Source organism: Heloderma suspectum, chromosome 7 (genome assembly GCF_057233095.1).
Source record: "Heloderma suspectum isolate Gila_16-S chromosome 7, 16-S_ref, whole genome shotgun sequence".
NCBI classification, from domain to species: domain Eukaryota; kingdom Metazoa; phylum Chordata; class Lepidosauria; order Squamata; family Helodermatidae; genus Heloderma; species Heloderma suspectum.
The window spans coordinates 114,056,790-114,077,904 of record NC_139464.1 but is presented as its reverse complement, the minus strand read 5'-3'; the positions used below and the strand labels follow the sequence as shown (position 1 = coordinate 114,077,904).

Genomic DNA, 21,115 nt, shown 5'->3' with positions numbered 1-21,115 from the left:
AAACCTAGACAGCATAGTAAGAAGCAGAGACGTCACCTTGCCGACAAAGGTCCGTCTAATCAAAGCTATGGTTTTCCCAGTAGTAATGTATGGCTGTGAGAGCTGGACTCTAAGGAAGGCTGAGCGCCGAAGAATTGATGCTTTCGAACTGTGGTGCTGGAGAAGACTCTTACGAGTCCCCTGGACTGCAAGGAGGTCAAATCAGCCCATCCTAAAGGAAATCAACCCTGACTGCTCATTGGAAGGACAGATAATGAAGCTGAAGCTCCAATATTTTGGCCACCTAATGCGAAGAGAAAACTCCCTGGAAAAGACCCTGATGCTGGGAAAGACTGAAGGCAAAAGGAGAAGGGGACGGCAGAGGATGAGATGGCTAGATAGCATCACCGATGCAATGAATATGAACTTGAGCATGCTCCGGGAGAGAGCGCAGGACAGGAAGGCCTGGCGTGCTATGGTCCATGGGGTCACGAAGCGTCGGACACGACTGAACGACTGAACAACAACAACAAAATGATTGTTTTTACATGATCGCTATGGAGCGATGTACTATCTATTTAAAATATAATAATTTCTAAATTTGCATATATGCACATAAATTAGCACCTGCACATTTTCTGCAAATCAGTTTAAAATACAATAATTTCTAAATTTGCATATATGCACATAAATTAGCACCTGCACATTTTTTGCAAATCAGTTTAAAATACAATAATTTCTAAATTTGCATATATGCACATAAATTAGCACCTGCACATTTTCTGCAAATCAGTTTAAAATACAGTAATTTCTAAATCTGCATATATGCACATAAATTAGCACCTGCACATTTTCTGCAAATCAGTTTAAAATACAGTAAGTTCTAAATCTGCATATATGCACATAAATTAACACCTGCACATTTTCTGCAAATCAGTTTAAAATACAATAATTTCTAAATTTGCATACATGCACATAAATTAGCACCTGCACATTTTCCGCAAATCAGTTTAAAATACAATAATTTCTAAATTTGCATACATGCACATAAATTAGCACCTGCACATTTTCCGCAAATCGGTGCCCTCTTTTGGTGATGCATTTCCTGTGTTTTGGGCGTGATCCGTAAGTGTGGTGAGAGCCAGCGTGGTGTAGTGGCTAGAGTGCTGGACTGGGCGTCGGGAGATCCGGGTTCTAGTCCCCACTCGGCCATTGAGGCCCCCTGGGTGACTCTGGGCCAGTCACAGATTCTCAGCCCAGCCTACCTCACAGGGTTGTTGTGTGGTTGAAACGGAGAGGAGAACGTAAGCCGCCTTGGGTTCTTTGCCAGAGGGGAAAAAGGCGGGATAGGAATGCAGTAAATAAAATAAATAAAAAGTGAGCACCCTATATGCACGCTTACTCGGAAGCATGCCCAACCACACTCACAGGGATGCAATTCAAGGTGTTTTTAGGACTGTCCTTGGGTGTAAGCCCCACCGAACTGTGGGGTTTTGTTTCAAGACAACATGCACGGGGCTGGCCTCCAGCCCCACAGGGTCAGTTCCACTGGACTCGGGGCTTGGCAAGAAGAGAGTTCCACTGGGCCTCTTCTGAGTCAGGGCGCCATCCTAGGCGTGGTTAGGCAGAAGAAAGGCCTACAACGCCCAGCATCCCCCAGCCAGCGAAGCTGGCTGGGGGATGCTGGGCGTTGTAGGCCTTTCTTCTGTCTAACCACGCCTAGGAAGGCGCCCTAAGACGCTTCGCATCGCGCTGCACTCGGTGCGCAAAGTCGGGGCGCCGACGCAAGGCGCCACTCCGGTGCCCGACGACCAGGGCGTGAATCCCGCCGAAAGCGGCCAGCCTTGCCGCGGAGCAAAGGCGCCTAGGAGGATCCGGCCGCCCCGAGCTCCAGCCGGAGGGCAGGCCGGCCCCTGCTCCGCGGCGCCGTCCTCCCCCTCCCTCCGCTGGGGGGAGGAAAGCGAGCGGGCGAGCGGGCGCGCCGTCCCAACCCTCCCCTCGCTCCCCGCGGGCTCCCGCAACAAAGAGCGGCGCCGGCGGGGCCACGGCGCTCCCCGCGCTCGCCCCGGAGCCGCCGCGGGCACCAGCGGAGCCGGGAGGCGGAGCCCCCGGCCGTGACTCAGCGGCCCGGCGCTCCTGCTCCGCCCCGCAGCCCTTACAAGGCGAGGCTCGGGGCTGCGCCCGGCGCGCGCGCTCCGCCTCGGCGAGCTGTAGGGCGACCCTTCCCTTCCAGCCGTCCGAGCGAGCCTCCCGCCGGGGCGGGGGAGACGCGCACCTGGGGGGGAGCCGCCCGCCGCCCGCCGCGGGGCTGGATGAAGAGGGGCCAAGGCTGCGCCGTTCTGGCTGGGGGCCGGCTGGGGAAGGACGCTCCCCGCGCGCGTCCTCGCAAGGCTGAGCCGCCGAAAGTCGAGGTGAGGGCGGGCGGGCTGGCTGGCGTGTGCGCGTCTTCCACTTCGCACACAAAGGCTCTCCGCTTGGGGAGGGGAGAAGCAAACGTGGTGGTGGTGGGGGAACGAAGGGAGGAAACGGAGGGAACATAACCCTCTCCAGATGCGCCCCAAACGAGCGAGGCGGCAGCTCTCTACGGCGGAGCCGCTGCCTTCCTCCTCCCCTCCATCCCCCGTGTCTGGTCTCCAAGTTGATACAGACGTGCAGGTTTCGCGGATCTCCGCCTGGCGACGCGGGGCAGGCGGCAGCGGCAGCGCTGGCTCTCTTGCGGAGGAGATCTTCCCGCGTCCCCATTGTCAGCTGCGAGGTTCTGTCAGAGGCATTGTGCGCTGAGGGGGTGGGTGGGGATGGATGGATGGATGGATGGGGGGAGCAATATTGGAGGTCCTTTTCCCTCCCTCCTTCCCCAGATACAGGCTCTTAGGGTGTAAACACAAAGAAAAAGGGGGTTCTGATGCCTTACTGAGCTCCTTGGAAGAAAGGCGTTGGGGTCGGCTTGAGTTTCGGATGGTAGCTTTTGGGGGTGGGGTGGGGAGGGGAGGGGGGCATGGATGCATCTCTGGACGGCAGCAGCGTCGTCGATGTGTCCACCCTCCGAGTCCTGCCTCTTGGTTTCCATTTTCCCACCACTTTTAGTGGCGCATATTTAAAAAGCCCTCACGGGTGACATCAGTCTCTCTGATATTTTCCTGTGTCGCTTTCCAAAGTCCTCTTCTCTGCTTTTCAAAGTTCATAGCTTGCCAGGCAACTTTCACACGCAGGCCAAGAAACCTGGGGGGGGGGGTGTTCACATCCTCCTCCCTTGTAGTTCTAAGAGAACTCAAGTGTTTAGGAACAGGGCTTTGTGGCTGCTGGATTGGGGGGGGGGGGTTGCCTTAGCACTGCATAATTATTCTCTGTGTTGCTTTTGTCCTTAAATGGGCAGCGCTTGGCAAAGACATCCTAATGAGCAGGGGCATTATGCTGAAGATGCCCCTTCCCCACGATTTGTGTAGTAAACAACCGTGATTTCTTTTCCTCCTTTCTTTGGGTATTCATGCATTTGTTTCCCTGCTACTGAGTTTCTTGCGTTTCCCTCTGTATGAATGGTCTTGATAGCTTAATTGCTAGTTTAAAACACACCCACACACCAGTGGATCTGGGCTGAAACCCAATACAAACCTTGGGAGTGCAAACCTTTTTTTCCCCCCTTAATCAAACCTTTTAATACTTAATTTGGAGCCTGAGTGTTTGTGTGTGCGTGTGTATAGATAATGGACTTCAAATGTGAAGTGTTTAATTACATTGTTTTATGTCATGCCATCAATCTAAAGTGGCTGCATATGTTGTGCATATGGTACACCACTCGTATGGTATGGGCTTACCAAACTACATTGCAATGAATTCTGACTCTGCATAAGGAATTTAGTGCTCGTTTGGTATACATCTGCAGGCCCATGTCTGTAGCACACTTTCATTGAAACTTCAATGAGATTTTGTACAGAAAAAATGTCAGCAGGATGAAACACAGGCATATTGGCAAACCTACCGAGGTTGCCTCACACCCTATAGCAGCCTTCCTCAATCTGGTGTCTCCAGATGGGTTGGAGACACCAGATTGCAACTCCCATCATCCCTGGCCAGCATTGCCCACTGGCATGGTGGCTGAGGATGATGGCATCTGTAGTGGGCTCTAGGTTGGGGGAGGCTGTCCTATAATCTTGTGTTTGCATTTTCCTTTGTCATTGACTGCTATGTATTGTGGGTGAATCGTTTTTTCTAATACCTTAAACTGGACTATGGTGGCAGATATGATTTCTATTCTTACCAGTTGTTGTTGTTGTTGTTGTTCAGTCGTTCAGTCGTGTCCGACTCTTCGTGACCCCATGGACCATAGCACGCCAGGCCTTCCTGTCCTGCGCTCTCTCCCGGAGCGTGCTCAAGTTATTCTTACCAGTAGAGTAACGCAATAGCCTTCTATTGGCCTTATTTTACATGGCAGTCTGTGCCAAAACAGTATTAAGCTTTAAGGGCACCATCCTTTGCATGTTTAGACAGACTAAAGCATGCATAGGGTTGTTCCCTAAATGTTGCTAGTGTCCAGCAAGTCTTATTTGAAATGGCTTGGAGCCAAATCTTTTAACTCTAAGCAGTATTGTCTGTCATAAGTAAATGGTTCCTTTAATGGGTTGGTTATCTACTCCTACGTTCTGTTTCCATTCTTGAACTATCCAGATGTCTTTGGGCACTCAGAACAGGACATGAAGGTAGCCTTCCCTTGTTTGTCCCCAGGAATTTATATTCAGAATTATACAACCCCTGTACCAGGAAGCTCCATTTCACTGTTGAGGCTAATAGCTGCTAACAGATTCATTCTCCACGAGTTTTTGTAAATCTGCTTTAAGAGTTGTCTGTGTTGGTGACGATCACCACCTCTTGTTGCAGTCATTCCTGTGAGTTATGTACCGTTCTTTGTAGAAGTACTACTTTTTCCCATTTCTGAACCTGTTGTAAATCAACGTATTTGGGGAAAACTGAGCTGTTTTCTCTCCAGACCATTTATAATTTAATATAGTCCTATCATATATCATTTATATATTTCTTCCCATCTTTAGTTGTCTGTTGTTTTTCCACACCAGAAAACATGCTTTTGAAAGCATAAAGGGTAATGATTTATATTGTTTCAAGCACCTTGATGTGCGGTCTGTGTTCATTCAGAAAAATCCTGTCATCACTTCTTGTCTCCACAAAATAACTTTTTATTAATACTTTAGAATGTATGATTGTTGCCAGTCCACCTTTACCTGAGAGGGTTAAAAAAAACGGTAAGAACAGGTTTGTAGACGAAGCTGTTGTACAGAGGGGAAGTGAGTTACAGCACACGTGGAACATATTGAGCAAACGTGGAAGCAACCATCTGGAGGAGCTCCTGTAGTGTTTTGTTTTTTTAAAAAAAATGGGGAGTTGCACAGGGATTAAAATCTTAAATGGTGCTGCACAGACACCCTGCCAGGCCTTTTGAATGTTCTTTAACATCCTCTGTCCTTTAACTTCTTATAACCTTTAAACTGTGTGTCTTCCTTCCTACCAATTTTAGCCTCCCTGCCCTTTTTTCTTTTTGCTAACTCAGAAGCACTGGAGCCTTGGCCATGGTTAACTTTGGTCCATCTTGAGTATCGACAGCTCCAGGAATCACTAAATATATAGGGCTTTGCCTGCAGTAGCAAAGGTACAGGCCTCACAAGCATGAAAAAAAAAAACTTGTTGGCAGTTGCAGTTCTTGAATGCTTTCAGCCACACTGAGAATTCACTGTTTTGTGGAAACCCATTTGTGTGGCAGCCAAAACTTATCTGAAGTGAGAGTGCATTATTGTGTAATGTAATTGCACTGGAAATAGCTTGGCTGACTTGTGTAAAGGTGTGTTTCTTCTGTGATGTTTTTATTTTTAGTATCATGCATATAAGGTGTCTGACACTTGGCAGAGGGGTCAGAGAGCCGTATAGTCTTACAGAACTGGGTACAGTGTACCACATACGGCCAAAGCAAAAGAGGGATGTTCAGAGGTGGAGGGGATGGAAGGCATTACAAATGAAATCAAGTATCCCGGTGAACTAGCAACTGGGTAAAGAAGATGAACTTGAGGTCAGTCACGGGCTAAATTATGTATTCTGCCTGTATGCAGTGAACTCAGAGCGACATGCATGGGGTTGTCCTGTTTTATTCTTGCAATAACCCTGTGAGACAGGTTTGAATTGAGAGGGCCAAGACCATCCCTGAACTTTGTGGCTGATGCAGGGATCTGAATTCAAGTCACCTCAATCCAAGTCCAGTGCTCCGTTCCCTGTGCTGCTCTCGCTCTTCCTTGACATTAAGCAGCGAGAGTAAATCAACAGAGTTTGATTTAAAAACGAGGTTCGCTTGGAAGTTATTCTAGAAGAACAGCACAGTTCCAGACAAAATGTGCTGACTTGGTTAAAAGGCTAGAACTGGGATTATTTATTGTAGGTCAGCATTTTGCCATTACAACAGAATGACAGTAGTAAGATATCCATAGATTGAAAAGGAACATTTCTCCCACACCTATGTATGTATACCGGTTACAGAATCTTGTTGCATTAAAATCAGTGGGTGTCTTGCTGTTGAATTCAGGAGCAGCAGGATTTCATCCTAATGTACTAGCCTTTTTCCTGTATTTTACATAACACTTTGCAGTCCAAGTGGGAAAAAGATGCTACCTTGATTCATGAGGTTCAGTGTAGTTTTACTGGGCTGTGGAAGGTCTCTATTGATGTGTCACACTGGAGCGTTTGCCATAAAGAGGAGATGAGGCCTTAAGTCACATACCTTGAAGGAAAACTTGTGGGGAAACTTGTGCCCCCCCTTTTTTTGTGGGGGGAAGCAGTCTTACTTAAGAAATGCATCTTTTCCAGTATCTTTCATTGTTGTCTCCTTGGGAACTTTGACATTTATTGTGTTGTTGGCCTCCTCCGACAGGAGGTGGCTTTACCAAAGGTGCGCTCTCCCACTGCCCCAGCTGGAGACTTACTCGCTGGGATGTGGGTGGATGGCTTGAAGGATCCCCCTAGCGGAGACGGAGAGAGGGGGAGCGCGAGAGTGCACACGCGAACGCTTGTCGGGCCCGGCCCCAAGTCTCGTCTTCTAAGGGCTGCAGGCCGGAGCATGAGTGCCGGGCTGCCGAGTCACGACTTGGGGCTCCGCCTTCCCGCTTGCTTTTGCCCGCTGCAGCTCAGAAGCAATAAGCAATATACCAGGACAGTGGCACTAGCCTTTTTCCAGCAGCAGTAGGTTGAGAATGATACAAATATATAATGTAGGCGGGGCAGGATCAGACCTATTTGTGCATGTGTGGAGGGAAGTACCTAGTCTCTTCCTAATTTTATCCATTCCTAATCCCATAGAACTCAAAGGAGATGTGAAATTGACTGCGCAAGCAAATGAGTATACGTGAATATGCCCCCATCCTTTTATGTACTAAACAGGTTTATTTAAAAACAAGACATTCCAAAAGTGCTCTAGATTTGGTTCAGGAGGGTGTCTGTTTGCTGCTTAATGGAGCACAAACCAGTGGGTGGTGTTGCAGTCTGTTAACAAACCACCTTATGGTGTCAGTCAGTTGGTCTTTCTAGCCCAGGGCTGGGGAACCTGTGGCCCTTTGCATACAGTTGGAATACAGCTCCCATCATCCCTGACCACTGGCCACACTGGGGCTGGGAGTCCAACAACACCCAGAGGGCCACAGTTTCCCTACCTCTGATTTAGCCTAAAACTGGCCACACCTGTTGGGGGTAGGCTTCAGACTCTACTTTTTTAATTTTACTTCAGCCCAACCAAAGCCAGATGCAAAATGGTGGCTCATGAGGGGCAGCCATACACTATGATGACCTGCAGCCTCGTGTGTGTGTGTGTGTGTGTGTGTGAAATACTTTGTTCCTTCTGCTAAACAACTCTGCATCAAACCCTTGCAGATCTATTTTCTGCGCCCCTCTGGTCTGCTCTAACAGCTCTCAAAGGACACAAGCAGAGGGAGGTCTTGCCCAGCCCTGCTACCTCATTCCCTTTTTACTGGAAATTGAACTTGGGGCCTCCCAAAAGTTGTATTTAACAGCATATTGGCATATTGGAGCAATACTGGTCATGCTTCTGGGGCTGGCTAGCTTTGATTCTCCCAGAGTACAATATGAGACACCTCTGTCTTACACACGTGCACACGAATCCCTGCAAACCCCCCGAATCATGGCAGGAACTAAAAAAACTGGATGGTGTAGTGCAGACAGTTCTACAATCATCTCCAGGTAGATAAGAATGTATGCCGCGTTCTATGTGTACTAATTGCAAAAATAATAGGAGACTTGGGCATTGTCTTATAGAATAAAGAGGTAGGTTCTTCAGAATTTAAATTGTGCTGAAGCTCTTAAAGGTGATTTTTCCACAATTCCTCAAAGGCAGAATATAAAACAAAAATGTTAAAAATTCATAAACCTGGAAGCCTTTCATCTGATTATATTAACTTCTTAAACGCTTGGCATTGGCAAATTTGTGCAGTCTTATTTAAGAAGTGAACTATAATCCACAAAAGCTTATGCCAGACCAAATTTTTTTAGTGCCGAACGTCTCTTTGTTGTTTTTTCTGCAATAGACTAACGTGGGCTACCATCCCTTTGGAATTCATTCGAGAATGTATCCTTGTATGACTTCCATCAGTAGTCTGTTCTTCTTGTGCCATGCCTAGAATGGGAACAATGGGAACAAAATAGCTTTGATCCTAGACAAATAGAAAAGTTCATAAGGAAACCAGTCGTTCAGTCTCTATACATAACCTGCCTTCAGCGGTCCACTGCACTTTAGCTAAGAAGGAGATCTCAGGATAGGGATATATACCAATAGGTTTGATTCAGGTTTGATCTCAGGATAGGGATATATACCAATAGGTTTGATTCAGGTGGCGTCACCAGGGGCAAGCAGTAGGTTTAGCTTCCGCCCTAATGGTGTCCCAGAGTGGTTGCCATTCATTCTTATGGGGAAAAGTAAAACGCTGCACTTGGGGACATCGTTGCAATGAGAACAAAATCTACTGTCCACCCTTAATCCTTGGGCTCCTGCAATGTGCCTGCCTGCCCTGGTGCAGACCCCCTGCCCATTGTAAGGATGGTTATTTCATGCGCTAATTAACAAGAGAACTTCAACCATATAGGGTTACATCAGTAAATAAGATAATAGAATAGTAGGGTTGGAAGGGGCCTACAAGACCATCGAGTCCAACCCCCTGCTCAATGCAGGAATCCAAGTCAGGGCATCCAGCTTCATCTTGAATCCCTCCAGTGTGGGAGAGCCCACCGCCTCCTTAGGTAATTGGCTCCATTGTAACAGTCAGGAAGTTTTTCCTGATGTTCCGCCGGAATCTGACTTCCTGTAACTTGAGCCCATTATTCCATGTCCAGGTCTTCCAAATGAAGCTTTTATTGTGCAATCATTCTGCCTCAAACACAGGATTTTATGCAGGTGTCCAGATGTTACTGTCTTACATTTGTAAGCTTCCTGTGCTTTCCTGCGGCTGCTTCCGTCTCCTTTTATCTTACTACAAAAAAACAATTAAGGATGGAATAAATGTATGATGCCTTTTAAGTGGTAGTGCTAGGAGCTGTCCTCCTGGAAGTGCCCAAGGAGCCCTGTTTTTGGCAGGATTTTTCTTTCAACTGGGAAATTTTTTTGGGCGAGAAAGATGGAAGGGCTTGCTGCCATTGGGGCCTTCTCTCCTGTAAGCATTTCAACAATTACTCTTGGTGTAGTTTTCAACAAACACCTAAAACACACCAGTGTTGAGGCCCGGCATACCTCAGAGGGGAGATCATTTCACAGGGCAGGTGCCACCACAGGGAAGGCTTGTCTCTGTGTCTCCACTGAATGGAAATCTGTAGGCCGTAGTTCTCACTGAGGTGGTCAACCTGGATCTGGGATGTTCCACTTCAGACTGCAAGTTGGAGCTTCCTGCAGGTGGAGACTCATATAATGTCCTATTATGTGAGTCTCCACCCACAATCTGGAGTGGTACAGCCCAGACCCGGGTTTACTACCTCAGTGAGTACTGGTCTTCTGTCTTGCTAATGATGTTGATTTCATGCATCACTGTCTTTCCCTGTTAGCTGGCACTGGGTTATACGTGGATGTCCAAGTAGTAGTTGCTCTGGATGTCGCCACTGAAGTCCACCGTTAACTGGCACAGCTCTTCCCGTTAGAACGTTTGGTTTTGGTGTAAGTGTTAAGAATGACACAGTGATATTTCCTTACAGTGCTCTTTCTGTATAATGTTAATGTGACCTCATATTTGCTCACTGCTCTTTATCTTACTGAAAATAAAAAACACATTACTCAAGGGGGAATGATGAGTGTGTTCACTTGTACATAGTGAAGAGTGACCACATGTGACACAGTGCTCACAGAACGCTTTTAAAAAAAAATCCAGGGGATGAATTCACTGAATAGAATAAGCCCCAAACAAGTTGTAGGTTAAGAGAGGTTCACAGATCACACACGGCTCAGTACGTTAGAAAGCTGCATTTATATCTTAACCAGTCTGAAGACCCCCCCGAAGCAGAAGCCTATTCCATTCCATTAGTGTGCCTATGATATAGGAGGTGCTACTGTGAGGAAATGCAACTCCAAGAGGGTTGTTTGCGCAATCACTCTCCTTTAGAATTAATATTTTGCCTTTGACTACGTAGCAAGTACGTAGTTGTCCTCCCGTAGTTTGTTCAAATTTATCCATCTTCTCCAAGGCAAATTGCAAGTGCGATTACACTGTATTTTCTCTAGAATTGCATTATGAGGCCAAAGCAGTGGAGTTATAATACAAACTTTTAATTGCCAAATAATCTTAACTATATCAGTGGCTAGTTCTGTGAAAGCTATTTTATATTTATATAGTACTTTACTTAAATTAGGATGTTACAGTGCTTTCATATACATTCTTGGTGATCCATGTGATACTCATATAAAGAAGGCTAGCGTTGTGTGATCTTCATGTTACATGTGGCTGATTGTGGCTTACCTAAGCGTATCCACTGAGTTCGTGATCTGTATGTAGCTCTCAATGTCCGCCGGTCTTGGAAGGGATGTTAGAGAGTACGTTATGGGGAAACAGCTTCTTAACATCTCTAGGTTTCATTCTCCTGTTTCCACTAAAAAAGCTCTACTTAAGGTTATAGAATGGTGAAGATCAAATGTGGGATAGAATCCGTGCGTGAAGACAGACATAATATAAAAGGAAGAATCACAACGTAACTCTTCAGCTGTGATGTGAACCTGACCATATGTGAACTGATGGCTGAACATACTGGCAAACTGAGTGTTGGTTCTAATGGATGGTCTTGTTTTTCCCTGCCCTCTCTTTCCTCCTGATGACTTGAACCAGCATTTAGTTTGCTAGTATGTTCACCCATCAGCTCAATTGTGAATCCAGGAGGAACCCATGTGCGAACTCTCTTTCCTCCCACTTAATTTTGGATCTGTCTTCACCTTTACTCTGAACAGCCCACTGAAGTAGAAGCCTACTCCATTCAACTAGGGTGCTTACAACAGGAGGTGCTCCTCTCTGAGTGAGAGCCTCTCCCAAAGGGTTGTCTGCACAATCGCTCTCCCAAAGAACGAACTGGCAATGTAGTCATTGACAAAACATTAAATCGAAGAATGGCAAAAACGAGCCCACCTTTCTTTTCGTCTTAAGGGAGCGAAGTGAAACAAGTAATTGCAGGGTGGCTTCTGACAGCACACAGGCAGAAATGATGGGGCACATTGGTCCTGTTAGATTCTACTCTCAGAGTAGAATCCACATGCTAAAAGCAAGATCAAAGATCAGGCTTATGTGCTCCATTACCCTGCGTAGACCATAGTGTTTGAATAGGGCATTACTGTACTTCCCTGTCCATGGGATCGTCCTGGCCTTGATGTTGGAGATCAGACATACAACTAAATGTTCCAACTGTATTATATATAGTGTGTGTGGGGTGTGGTGGTGGTAGGGCATCCATAAGCTCAAGACTTGCTTCCCGTTACCATGTCAAGTGCATTCCTCAGTAAAGTAACAACTAAATAGCCCACCTTTTCTCATGGCTTGTACCCTTTTTTCAATCTGCCCAGTATATTGTGGAGGGTGGTGTAAAAGGATTCTATACTTAGTCAGACTTTATGCCCTTATTGCTTTGTCTTGGCCTACGTTGCTGTTATCCTGGGTGTGTAATCCAGGCCTGTGGAAGAGGTATACTTGGGCTTTTTCTTAGCATTGGGTGTCAAACTGGATGAGACTTGATTGTTAGCTGTCACATTTGCTAAGGCTTGGGGACAAACTTGCCTTGTTGTCTTTATTTATTTATTTATTTATTTCTATATCGCCCAATAGCCGAAGCTCTCTGGGCGGTTCACAAAAACTAAAACCAAACAACACACAATAAAACAATTTAAAATATATAGAACATTGAAATGTTCTTATGTTTAAGATGTTAAACAAAATGTTTAAGACTTAAGAAATTAGTCTTAAGAATTTCAAAAGTCAGTTATGCAAAAACATTCCCAACCTGGTGCTCTCCAGAGGTGTTGGACAACAGGTTCCATCATCCCTAGCCAGCATGGCCTGATGATGTTGATTTCAGTGGAAGAACCTAGTCACTGCTTTCCTGATCAGTAGTGGGAAGATATACCCAACTGAATGCAGAGTTCCAGAGAATAGCAAGGAGAGACAAGAAGGCCTTCTTAAATGAACAATGCAAAGAAATCGAGGAAAACAACAGAATGGGAAAGACTAGAGATCTCTTCAAGAAAATTGGAGATCTCAAGGGAACGTTTTGTGCAAAGACGGGCATGATAAAGGACAAAGCAGGCAGGGACCTAACAGAAGCAGATGAGATTAAGAAGAGGTGGCAAGAATACACAGAAGAACTATACAGGAAAGATCTGAATGTCCCTGATAGCCATGATAGTGCGCTCACTGAACTTGAGCCGGACATCCTCGAGAGTGAAGTCAAGTGGGCCTTAGGAAGCATTAGTAACAACAAAGCTAGTGGAGATGACAGTATTCCAGCCGAGCTATTTAAAATCCTAAAAGATGATGCTGTTAAAGTGCTGCACTCAATATGCCAACAAATCTGGAACACTCAACAGTGGCCACAAGACTGGAAAAGGTCAGTTTACATTCCAATTCCAAAGAAGGGCAACGCCAAAGAGTGTTCAAACTACCGCACCATTGCGCTCATTTCACATGCCAGCAAGGTGATGCTCAAAATCCTACAAGCTAGGCTTCAGCAGTATGCGAACCGAGAACTACCAGAAGTACAAGCTGGGTTTAGAAGAGGCAGAGGAACTAGAGATCAAATCGCCAACATTCGCTGCATCATGGAGAAAGCAAGAGAATTCCAGAAAAACGTCTCTTTCTGCTTCATTGACTACGCTAAAGCCTTTGATTGTGTGGATCACAACCAACTGTGGCAAATTCTTAAAGTGATGGGAGTACCAGACCACCTTACCTGTCTCCTGAGAAACCTGTACGAGGGTCAAGAAGCAACAGTAAGAACCAGACATGGAACAACCGATTGGTTCAAAATTGGGAAAGGAGTACGACAAGGCTGTATATTGTCACCCTGCTTATTTAACTTATATGCAGAGTACATCATGAGAAATGCCGGGTTGGATGAATCAGAGGTCGGAATTAAGATTGCTGGGAGAATTATCAACAACCTCCGATATGCAGACGATACCACCCTAATGGCAGAAAGCGAAGAGGATCTCAAGAGCCTCTTGTTGAGGGTGAAAGAGGAGAGTGCAAAAGCTGGTTTGAAACTCAACATTAAAAAAACGAAGATCATGGCATCTGGCCCCATCACTTCCTGGCATATAGAAGGGGAAGAAATGGAAGCAGTGACAGATTTTACTTTCTTGGGCTCCAAGATCACCGCAGTCGGTGACTGTAGCCATGAAATTAAAAGACGCTTGCTCCTTGGGAGGAAAGCTATGGCCAACCTAGACAGAATAGTAAGAAGCAGAGACATCACCTTGCCGACAAAGGTCCGTCTAATCAAGCTATGGTTTTCCCATTAGTAATGTATGGCTGTGAGAGCTGGAATGTAAGGAAGGCTGAGCGCCGAAGAATTGATGCTTTCGAACTGTGGTGCTGGATAGGGGTGCACGAAAGTCCCTTACCTGTCCTCGAAGCTTTTCGCGGTGGGGGGGAGGCGCTTCGCTTCTCCCCCCATGAAGTTCAGGCCGGGGGGGGGGGAGGCTTCCTGCCTCGCCCGGCCGAAATTCAGGCCGGGGAGGAGGCGCCTCGCCTCGCCCAGCCGCGAACGAAAAAGTTAAAAAAACAAAACGCCCCCGTGATAGGCTACGTGACGATTAACGTAGCCTATCACAGCTAGATCTGCAAAGTCAGCCGTGATAGGCTACGTAAATCGTCACGTAGCCTATCACGGGTGACTTAAAAAAAAAAAAAAGCGCATACGCAAATGGCGGCCCCCATAGGGAGCCACCATTCACGTTCCTTATTTGGTCGCTGTAGTCTACATAAAGATTTACGTAGACTACGGCGAAAATAAGGGCAACGCAAATAGTGTTGCCCTTATTTTTGCCGTAGTCTACGTAAAGATTTACGTAGACTACAGCGACCAAATAAGGAACGTGAATGGCGGCTCCCTATGGGGGCTGCCATTATCCGTACGCGGTTTTTTTTTTTAAAGTCACCCGTGATAGGCTACGTAAATCATCACGTAGCCTATCACGGGGGCGTTTTTTTTTTCTTTTATTGGAATGGCGACGGCGGCGGCCGGTCGAAAGACTGGCTGCCGCTCCCGCCCCAGACGAAGACCCGCTGAACCGCCGGCCGGACCCGCCGCCGGGAGGGACATTCGCCAAAGGTAAGTCCCGTCCCGGGGGAGGTACGGGGGGCTGGGGGGGTGCAGAGAATTTCTCCCCGAAACTTGTTCGGGGGGCCGAACACGTTGGCGCTCAGCCCCCCGAAGTTTTGGGGAGAAATTCTCCGCCAACCCTAGTGCTGGAGAAGACTCTTACGAGTCCCCTGGACTGCAAGGAGGTCAAATCAGTGCATACTAAAGGAAATCAACCCTGAGTGCTCATTGGAAGGACAGAGACTGAAGCTGAAGCTCCAATATTTTGGCCACCTAATGCGAAGAGAAAACTCTCTAGAAAAGACCCTGATGCTGGGAAAGACTGAAGGCAAAAGGAGAAGGGGACGGCAGAGGATGAGATGGCTAGATAGCATCACGGATGCAATGAATATGAACTTGAGCACACTCCGGGAGAGAGCGCAGGACAGGAAGGCCTGGCGTGCTATGGTCCATGGGGTCATGAAGAGTCGGACACGACTGAACAACTGAACAACAACAACAAGTGGTGTGTGTATGGGAGTGGGGGTTCTAATGAATGGTGGTAGATGAAAGATGGACTGAGAAGGATTATAGAGCAACCTTTCCCAACCTGGTGCCCTCCAGATGTTTTGGACTTCAACTCCCATCAGCCCTGGCTAGCTGGGAGTTGTAGTCTAAAATGTCTGGAGGACACCAGATTGGGGAAGGCTGGTATGGAAGATAGCAGATTCTAGTTCAGTAAAGGCTGCTGAGTTGATAACCTTTGTCGAGGTGTCGCCTCTTGCAATATGAATCTTTTCCCCGTTTTTGAATAATGCCTGCCAGTCAGTGCGTTCACGCCAGTCACTGTTTGGTCCAGAGGCTGGAGGTACATGGGCTGCTTGGTTCAAAATGTGTTAATACTTCCCTGGGCACTGAGGTATAAGGGTGGTGTCTTGCAGGCGTGATCTTATAATTGGGAAATGAGATGTGTGCATCTACCCATTGAACTGACTACAGTTCTCAGGGACTCCAGCTGCTATGGACTTGCATTTTATTTTAGTTTGGGATATAGGGGGCTAAACAGGAAACCTTGAAGAGTTTGATGAGGCTCTAAGCTATGTATGTTACGTGTAATTGGGATACTTGCAAACAAAGCTCAGTAGTTTGCATATTCCTGTGGTTTTGCTCATATCTCTGTACTTCCTTCCCACTTTGTGCTCTGTGAAGAACTTGCATTCATGAAAGCTTGTAGCATACTGGCTTGATCTTCTTGCATGCAGGTAAGCTTGGCATCTTCCTTTTTCCCCCCAACTGGGACCCTTTTCTCTGTTTTATACTCATCTGTACTTATGTCTGAAGCCCCTGCCTTTATCCCTTTAAGCCTATTTCACTGTGGCACTTCTCTGTGGCTATCTTAGGATGGCAATGCATTCAGTATCAATTATACCAATCTTCACCCTCATCTAAGATCTCTTTGCCCTTTACTTGAGAGTAGGTTTCCCCAGTCTGGTGCCCTCCTGATATGTTGGACTATGAACTCCTGTCACGTTGGCGGAAGTTGATGGGAGTTTTAGTCCAGCATATCAGGAGGACAGCAGTTTAGGGAAGGCTGCCAAGTATGCAGTTAGGTCTGAGTTGCCTGACACCGCAACTGCCTTTCTTGTTTGTTCAGATGGTAGAGAGAAATGCAGCTGCTAAAACCATTAATAATATAGGCTTTGACCTGCCAGAATAAAGATGCCACAAGACTGAAAAGGAAAAGGCTGATAATGTTTACTGATACTTTAGGTAAGTTTATTAACCAAGGAAGAGTAAGATTGAGGCAGTGGCCTAACTCTTCTGTCTGCAGGAAATGCCTCCCAAAGCTTATGCCTAATCAAGTACAGAATCTTTGGAGAATATTAGGCACTCAACTGTAGAGTTGGGTATAGGTTGGAAAAACCTGAACACCCTCATACTCCTGGAGTGAGTGCTACTTAATATATAATAGTACGCCAAGCTATTGTGAGGAATTTTCCAGTTACCTCACTTATGATGTAAGAATTTCCGTTACAGGACAGAGAGATTATTTGCTTCTTGCTGTCAATCTGGCTGCAGAATTCCAGTAGGTCTGCCCAATGTGTTTGGTAATGTTAAGATTCAACAAGTATGTGAAATGGTAAGTCAAGTGGTGCTGTCTTAGGATCTGTAAGCAATTTGAAATAAACAAGAGGGTCAAATTAGTCTGGCAGCAGGGCAGATGACCAGGAAGTGCCATCCATCCAATATATTTCGGTGTGTTCTTTAATTGTAGGTGTGTGTATCACGAAAATAGTACTGCCTCGGCTGTGTTGAGCAAAAGGGACAATTGCCATAGCGATGCTGTGCATATTCTTTAATTAAAAATGCATGGCTGTGCTTAAGAGGGCACTTTCAGGATTATGGCTAAATTCTTACATTTCCAGAAAGTGTGTCTCTGTCATACTAGAGGACTGGATCCCTGTACCCCTGTCTGCCCCATCCTCCAAATAAATAAGGGGCATGTTTTATTTCGATAACTTGCAGCCTATATATGACAATTACAGTCATAAAGCAATAAAGCCTGCAATAAGATCAACAATGAAATGACAGGCTTGTTAGTGAAAGAAACCTAGTTGCAATATACTCCAATAACAAACGGGTGGTTTTTTTTTTAAAATGACTGTCTTTTAACCATCTGCTTAAAAAGTAGCAATGAAGGGGGCCTAGTGTTCCAAACAGTAGATACCATTGTGGAGAGCCCTGCTCTACACAGACTCTTGAAGACCCCGGGGCAGGTCTAATAAGTTGAGGAAGCCAACTAGCAACCAGTGAAGCTCTTTACGCTGTTGTAATACGTTTCCTGTGTCCCATCCCAGTTAACAGCTCATTTCTTTAGCTTCCATAAGGGCCACCCCTGAAGGCCACCTAGGAAACTATCAGAATGTGTATGACAGTGGCCAGAACAGTCTGGGAGACTTCGGCATCAAGCCAGCAGCCATTTCAGTTAGCTCATTCGGTGAATCGATGAGGCCACAGAGTGACTGGCATACCAACAGAATTCCTGTTCTGTCCCTAAGGCCAAGTACACACAAGCCCTGTTCAGGCATTCAGAAAGGGTTTAAAATCAACACACGAGAAGGAGCACTCCAGCCCCACTCTTCTTCCTTGTCACATTTGTCGCCTTCAACTTGTGGAGGGTGACACTGACGAGGAGAGCCTCCTATATCCGTGGACTTTTCAGAACACTGAAAAGTCCACATTCTGGCTCACATAGAGAGCCTCCGTGGATCCTGGAGACGCTCCTCTTCAGACTGTTGCCTTCCACAGGTTGAGGGCAACAAACGAGATGAGGGAGAGGGCTGGGGCTGGAGCGCTGTTTCTCACGCATTAATTTTAACCCTTTCTGAACACCTGAATAGGGCTGCTCTCAACGACTAATGTCTAGGAATCATCCATATGCCATACACCAGTAATGCCATTTAGGGTGCAATCCTATGCATGTTTAGACAGAAAAAAGTCCTACAATTCCCAGCATTCTCCAGCCAGCCATGCTGGCTGGGGCATACTGGGAGTTGTAGGACTTTTTTCTGTCTAAACGTGCATAGGATTGCACCCTTAAACAAAGTGATGTCAAGGTGGCATATCGTATGTATGAAAACTGCACCTGAAATATAAAAAGATCAATATATATTAAGATGATGTTTTTGTTTGCTCTGCTTCCGGACTGAAGGAGAAATTGAAGCAAGAAAAATTGGTGGAAATTAATGGTCAGCAAGGTTGGGCTGCCTTACTGGTGGCAGGGTAGATAGTAGCTAGCACCTTATGAATTACGGTTAAGAAAATACAAATGCACCTTTCTGTAGGAGGCCGGGCTTTCCTGCAATATTTCCTGCAATATTTTGAACTTTGGTCTGGGCTGTGCATTTTCTAATAACTGAATTACCTACTAGAACTTCTATGTGGAGCAGCTCTTCCGACTCTGTATTGGCACAGAGTGCAGGTCTGGGGTGGGACTGCATGTTTGAATACTTGCCACACACACACAAATACTGTAAAAACACTGGGCTTGTGGTAAAATTGCATGATACTGATTTTCTAGATCAGGGGTGAGCAGACTCCAGGCTTATTGGCTCTGCTTTGGTGCATCTTGGGGTTCTGGTAAAACAATCACAGCCAAGTGTAAAAAACATACATCTAGAATTAAAGATGGGGGTGCCTCTGGGCACATTTTGAACCCAGGAATTTGTTTCCAATGCCACAACTGAGTTGTGCTCACTGTCCTTTCGCACAAAAAGTATTCTCCTTGTTTCCCTAAGCTCCCTTCATTTCAGCATCTTTATTTAGGTGGATAAAATCATTTTCTTGTTGCTACTGTTAAACAGTTGGGAGTCAGAAACGTTTGCCAGTCTACTGCAAATCTCTCAGAGATCTACCAAGAGATCCTGATCCGCTGCTTACCTTCTTCTCATCCCTGTTCTGCAGGAGGAGGCTGAAAGCTTACGAATAATGAATAGGCGATCCAGTGTGGTGCAGTGGCAAGAGTGTTGGACTGGGAGCCGGGAGATCCGAGTTCTAGTCCCTACTCGGCCATGGAAGCTCACTGGGTGACTTTGGGCCAGTCACAGACTCTCAGCCCAACCTACCTCACAGGGTTGTTGTTGTGAGGATAAAACGGAGAGGAGGAGGAGGATTGTGTTTTTCCTTGCAAAAGGAAAGAGGCGGGATAGAAATAATAAATAAATAAATAAATAAATAACTCTACTGCAAGTACAACAACCAAATTTAGTTGTACGCCGCCACCCCTGCCCCTGGCCAATCTCTCCAAATGGGGAGAAAACCGGAACAGGTATCAGAAAACAGAGGCAGTTAGAGCATGTGTAAACCTAGTGTATGACCCTGTTGTGTTCAGCAGGGGCCATATTTTAAACTGAGCAAGTCCTGAAGGACCAGCCACATTGGGCCCCACTGCTGAGAAACATGCAAAGAAGTCTTCCCCTCCCCCATGAATAGCAACAGAGGCTTTGGCAGCAACCCGACCCCGTTATTATGCATCTCAACCACTCTTCTCTCCCCCCGCCCCCGTAAGCAAAGTGCTGAGATGCATAATAGAAATGCTCTAACCTGGGGTGGGCAACCTGTGGCCTTCAGCCCAGTTTCATGCGGCCCCCAGCCCAATTTCCAAAGCCTTCAGTACAGGTCTCTGGCAAGAGACCTCTGTCCCTTCCCTGGCAGCCCACTGGATGGGAAGGGTGGGGGGTGAGAAATGGGGATGGCGGAAAGAGAAGCGGGTGTCGCACCCACTTTTGGTCCTGGCCCTACCCACTGCTGACTGTGGCTCTGCTCACCGCCAACATGTTGCCCCCACAGATTACCCACAAGGAAATACAGCCTTCGACAGAAGAAAATGTTGCCCGCCCTTGCTCTAATTAATGCCTCCGTTGCCCTCACCAGGGAAGAGGGAGTGAAATAACTTTGTCCGTCTCCCAGCTTGAGTGGGAGAAAGCAGCTGAGGTGCATTAGAAGGGAGTGTGGAGATGGGGACAAGGGGCAGTTGGGATAATGGTTTATGTTAAAGGCTCAATGAGGAAACCCCCTGGGTCACGATTGAGGCTCTGAGCTGCCAGCTGCCTGTTGTTACTCTTGTTCCATTGTCAATTAAATTGCTTTTGCAGCATCAGTTCTCTGGAATTGCTGCTGTCAGACTGCTGGCACGGCAGATTCTTCTTTTTTGCAAACTGTTGCACTAGCTTGTTTTTCTTGCTGCTGAAACGTTCTCCTCCCTAGAAAGGAAATGTACAAATAAACCACAGTGGCCTGATAACTTGAATTGACCCACCTTCCAGAATTGCACACAAGCAGGTTTAGAGAAACAGAAATAATGTTGTGGTTTTCTAGTAAAAACAAATATTTTAAAAGGAGCGGAGTAGTCTGTGGTTTTATAGTAGGCCTGCTACAATGCCTTTTTTTTCAAACTTGTGTCAGCACGTTAAAAGCAAGCACCCATGCCAAAGAAGATGTGGGTGGATGCCACCCTCACCTTGAAGGTCATTTTCAAGGCTGCATATCGCTGCACAGCACTCTTTTGAGGACATGGTCTCAGCTTTGAAAGTAATGAACCGATCTGGACATACTATAAACCAAAATGAAGGTAAGGAGCTGTGGATGTCTGTCTTTGATGGAGGAAGTGCTGAAAGGGTTGGAGCGACCCAAACTCTGGTAATTATGGCAAAAACATGACTTCAGAATGCAGTATAGTTTTTTTTTAACTATCCCACACAGTTATTTGAAGCCTACTACATTTTTGGTATCCAACTCATTTCCTATAATTTGATGCATAGAA

The 21,115-nt window shown here is 46.4% G+C and overlaps 1 protein-coding gene across 3 annotated transcripts in view; it reads left to right on the top strand.

The window, feature by feature from the left end:
• The first annotated feature begins 2,124 nt into the window (after window positions 1–2,124).
• The window catches only part of FAM107B (family with sequence similarity 107 member B), a 69,201-nt gene continuing 50,210 nt past the window's right edge, over window positions 2,125–21,115 (top strand). The window contains exons 1-2 of one of the 3 annotated variants that reach the window (XM_084811149.1): window positions 2,125–2,390; window positions 19,258–20,923. In XM_084811149.1, the coding sequence (XP_084667275.1) occupies window positions 20,866–20,923 (58 nt within the window). In that variant the 5' untranslated portion in view covers window positions 2,125–2,390; window positions 19,258–20,865. Of the gene's footprint in view, window positions 2,391–15,377; window positions 16,934–19,257; window positions 20,924–21,115 lie in introns of those variants that run through there. The other 2 variants (XM_084811150.1, XM_084811151.1) reach the window with 2 other exon arrangements.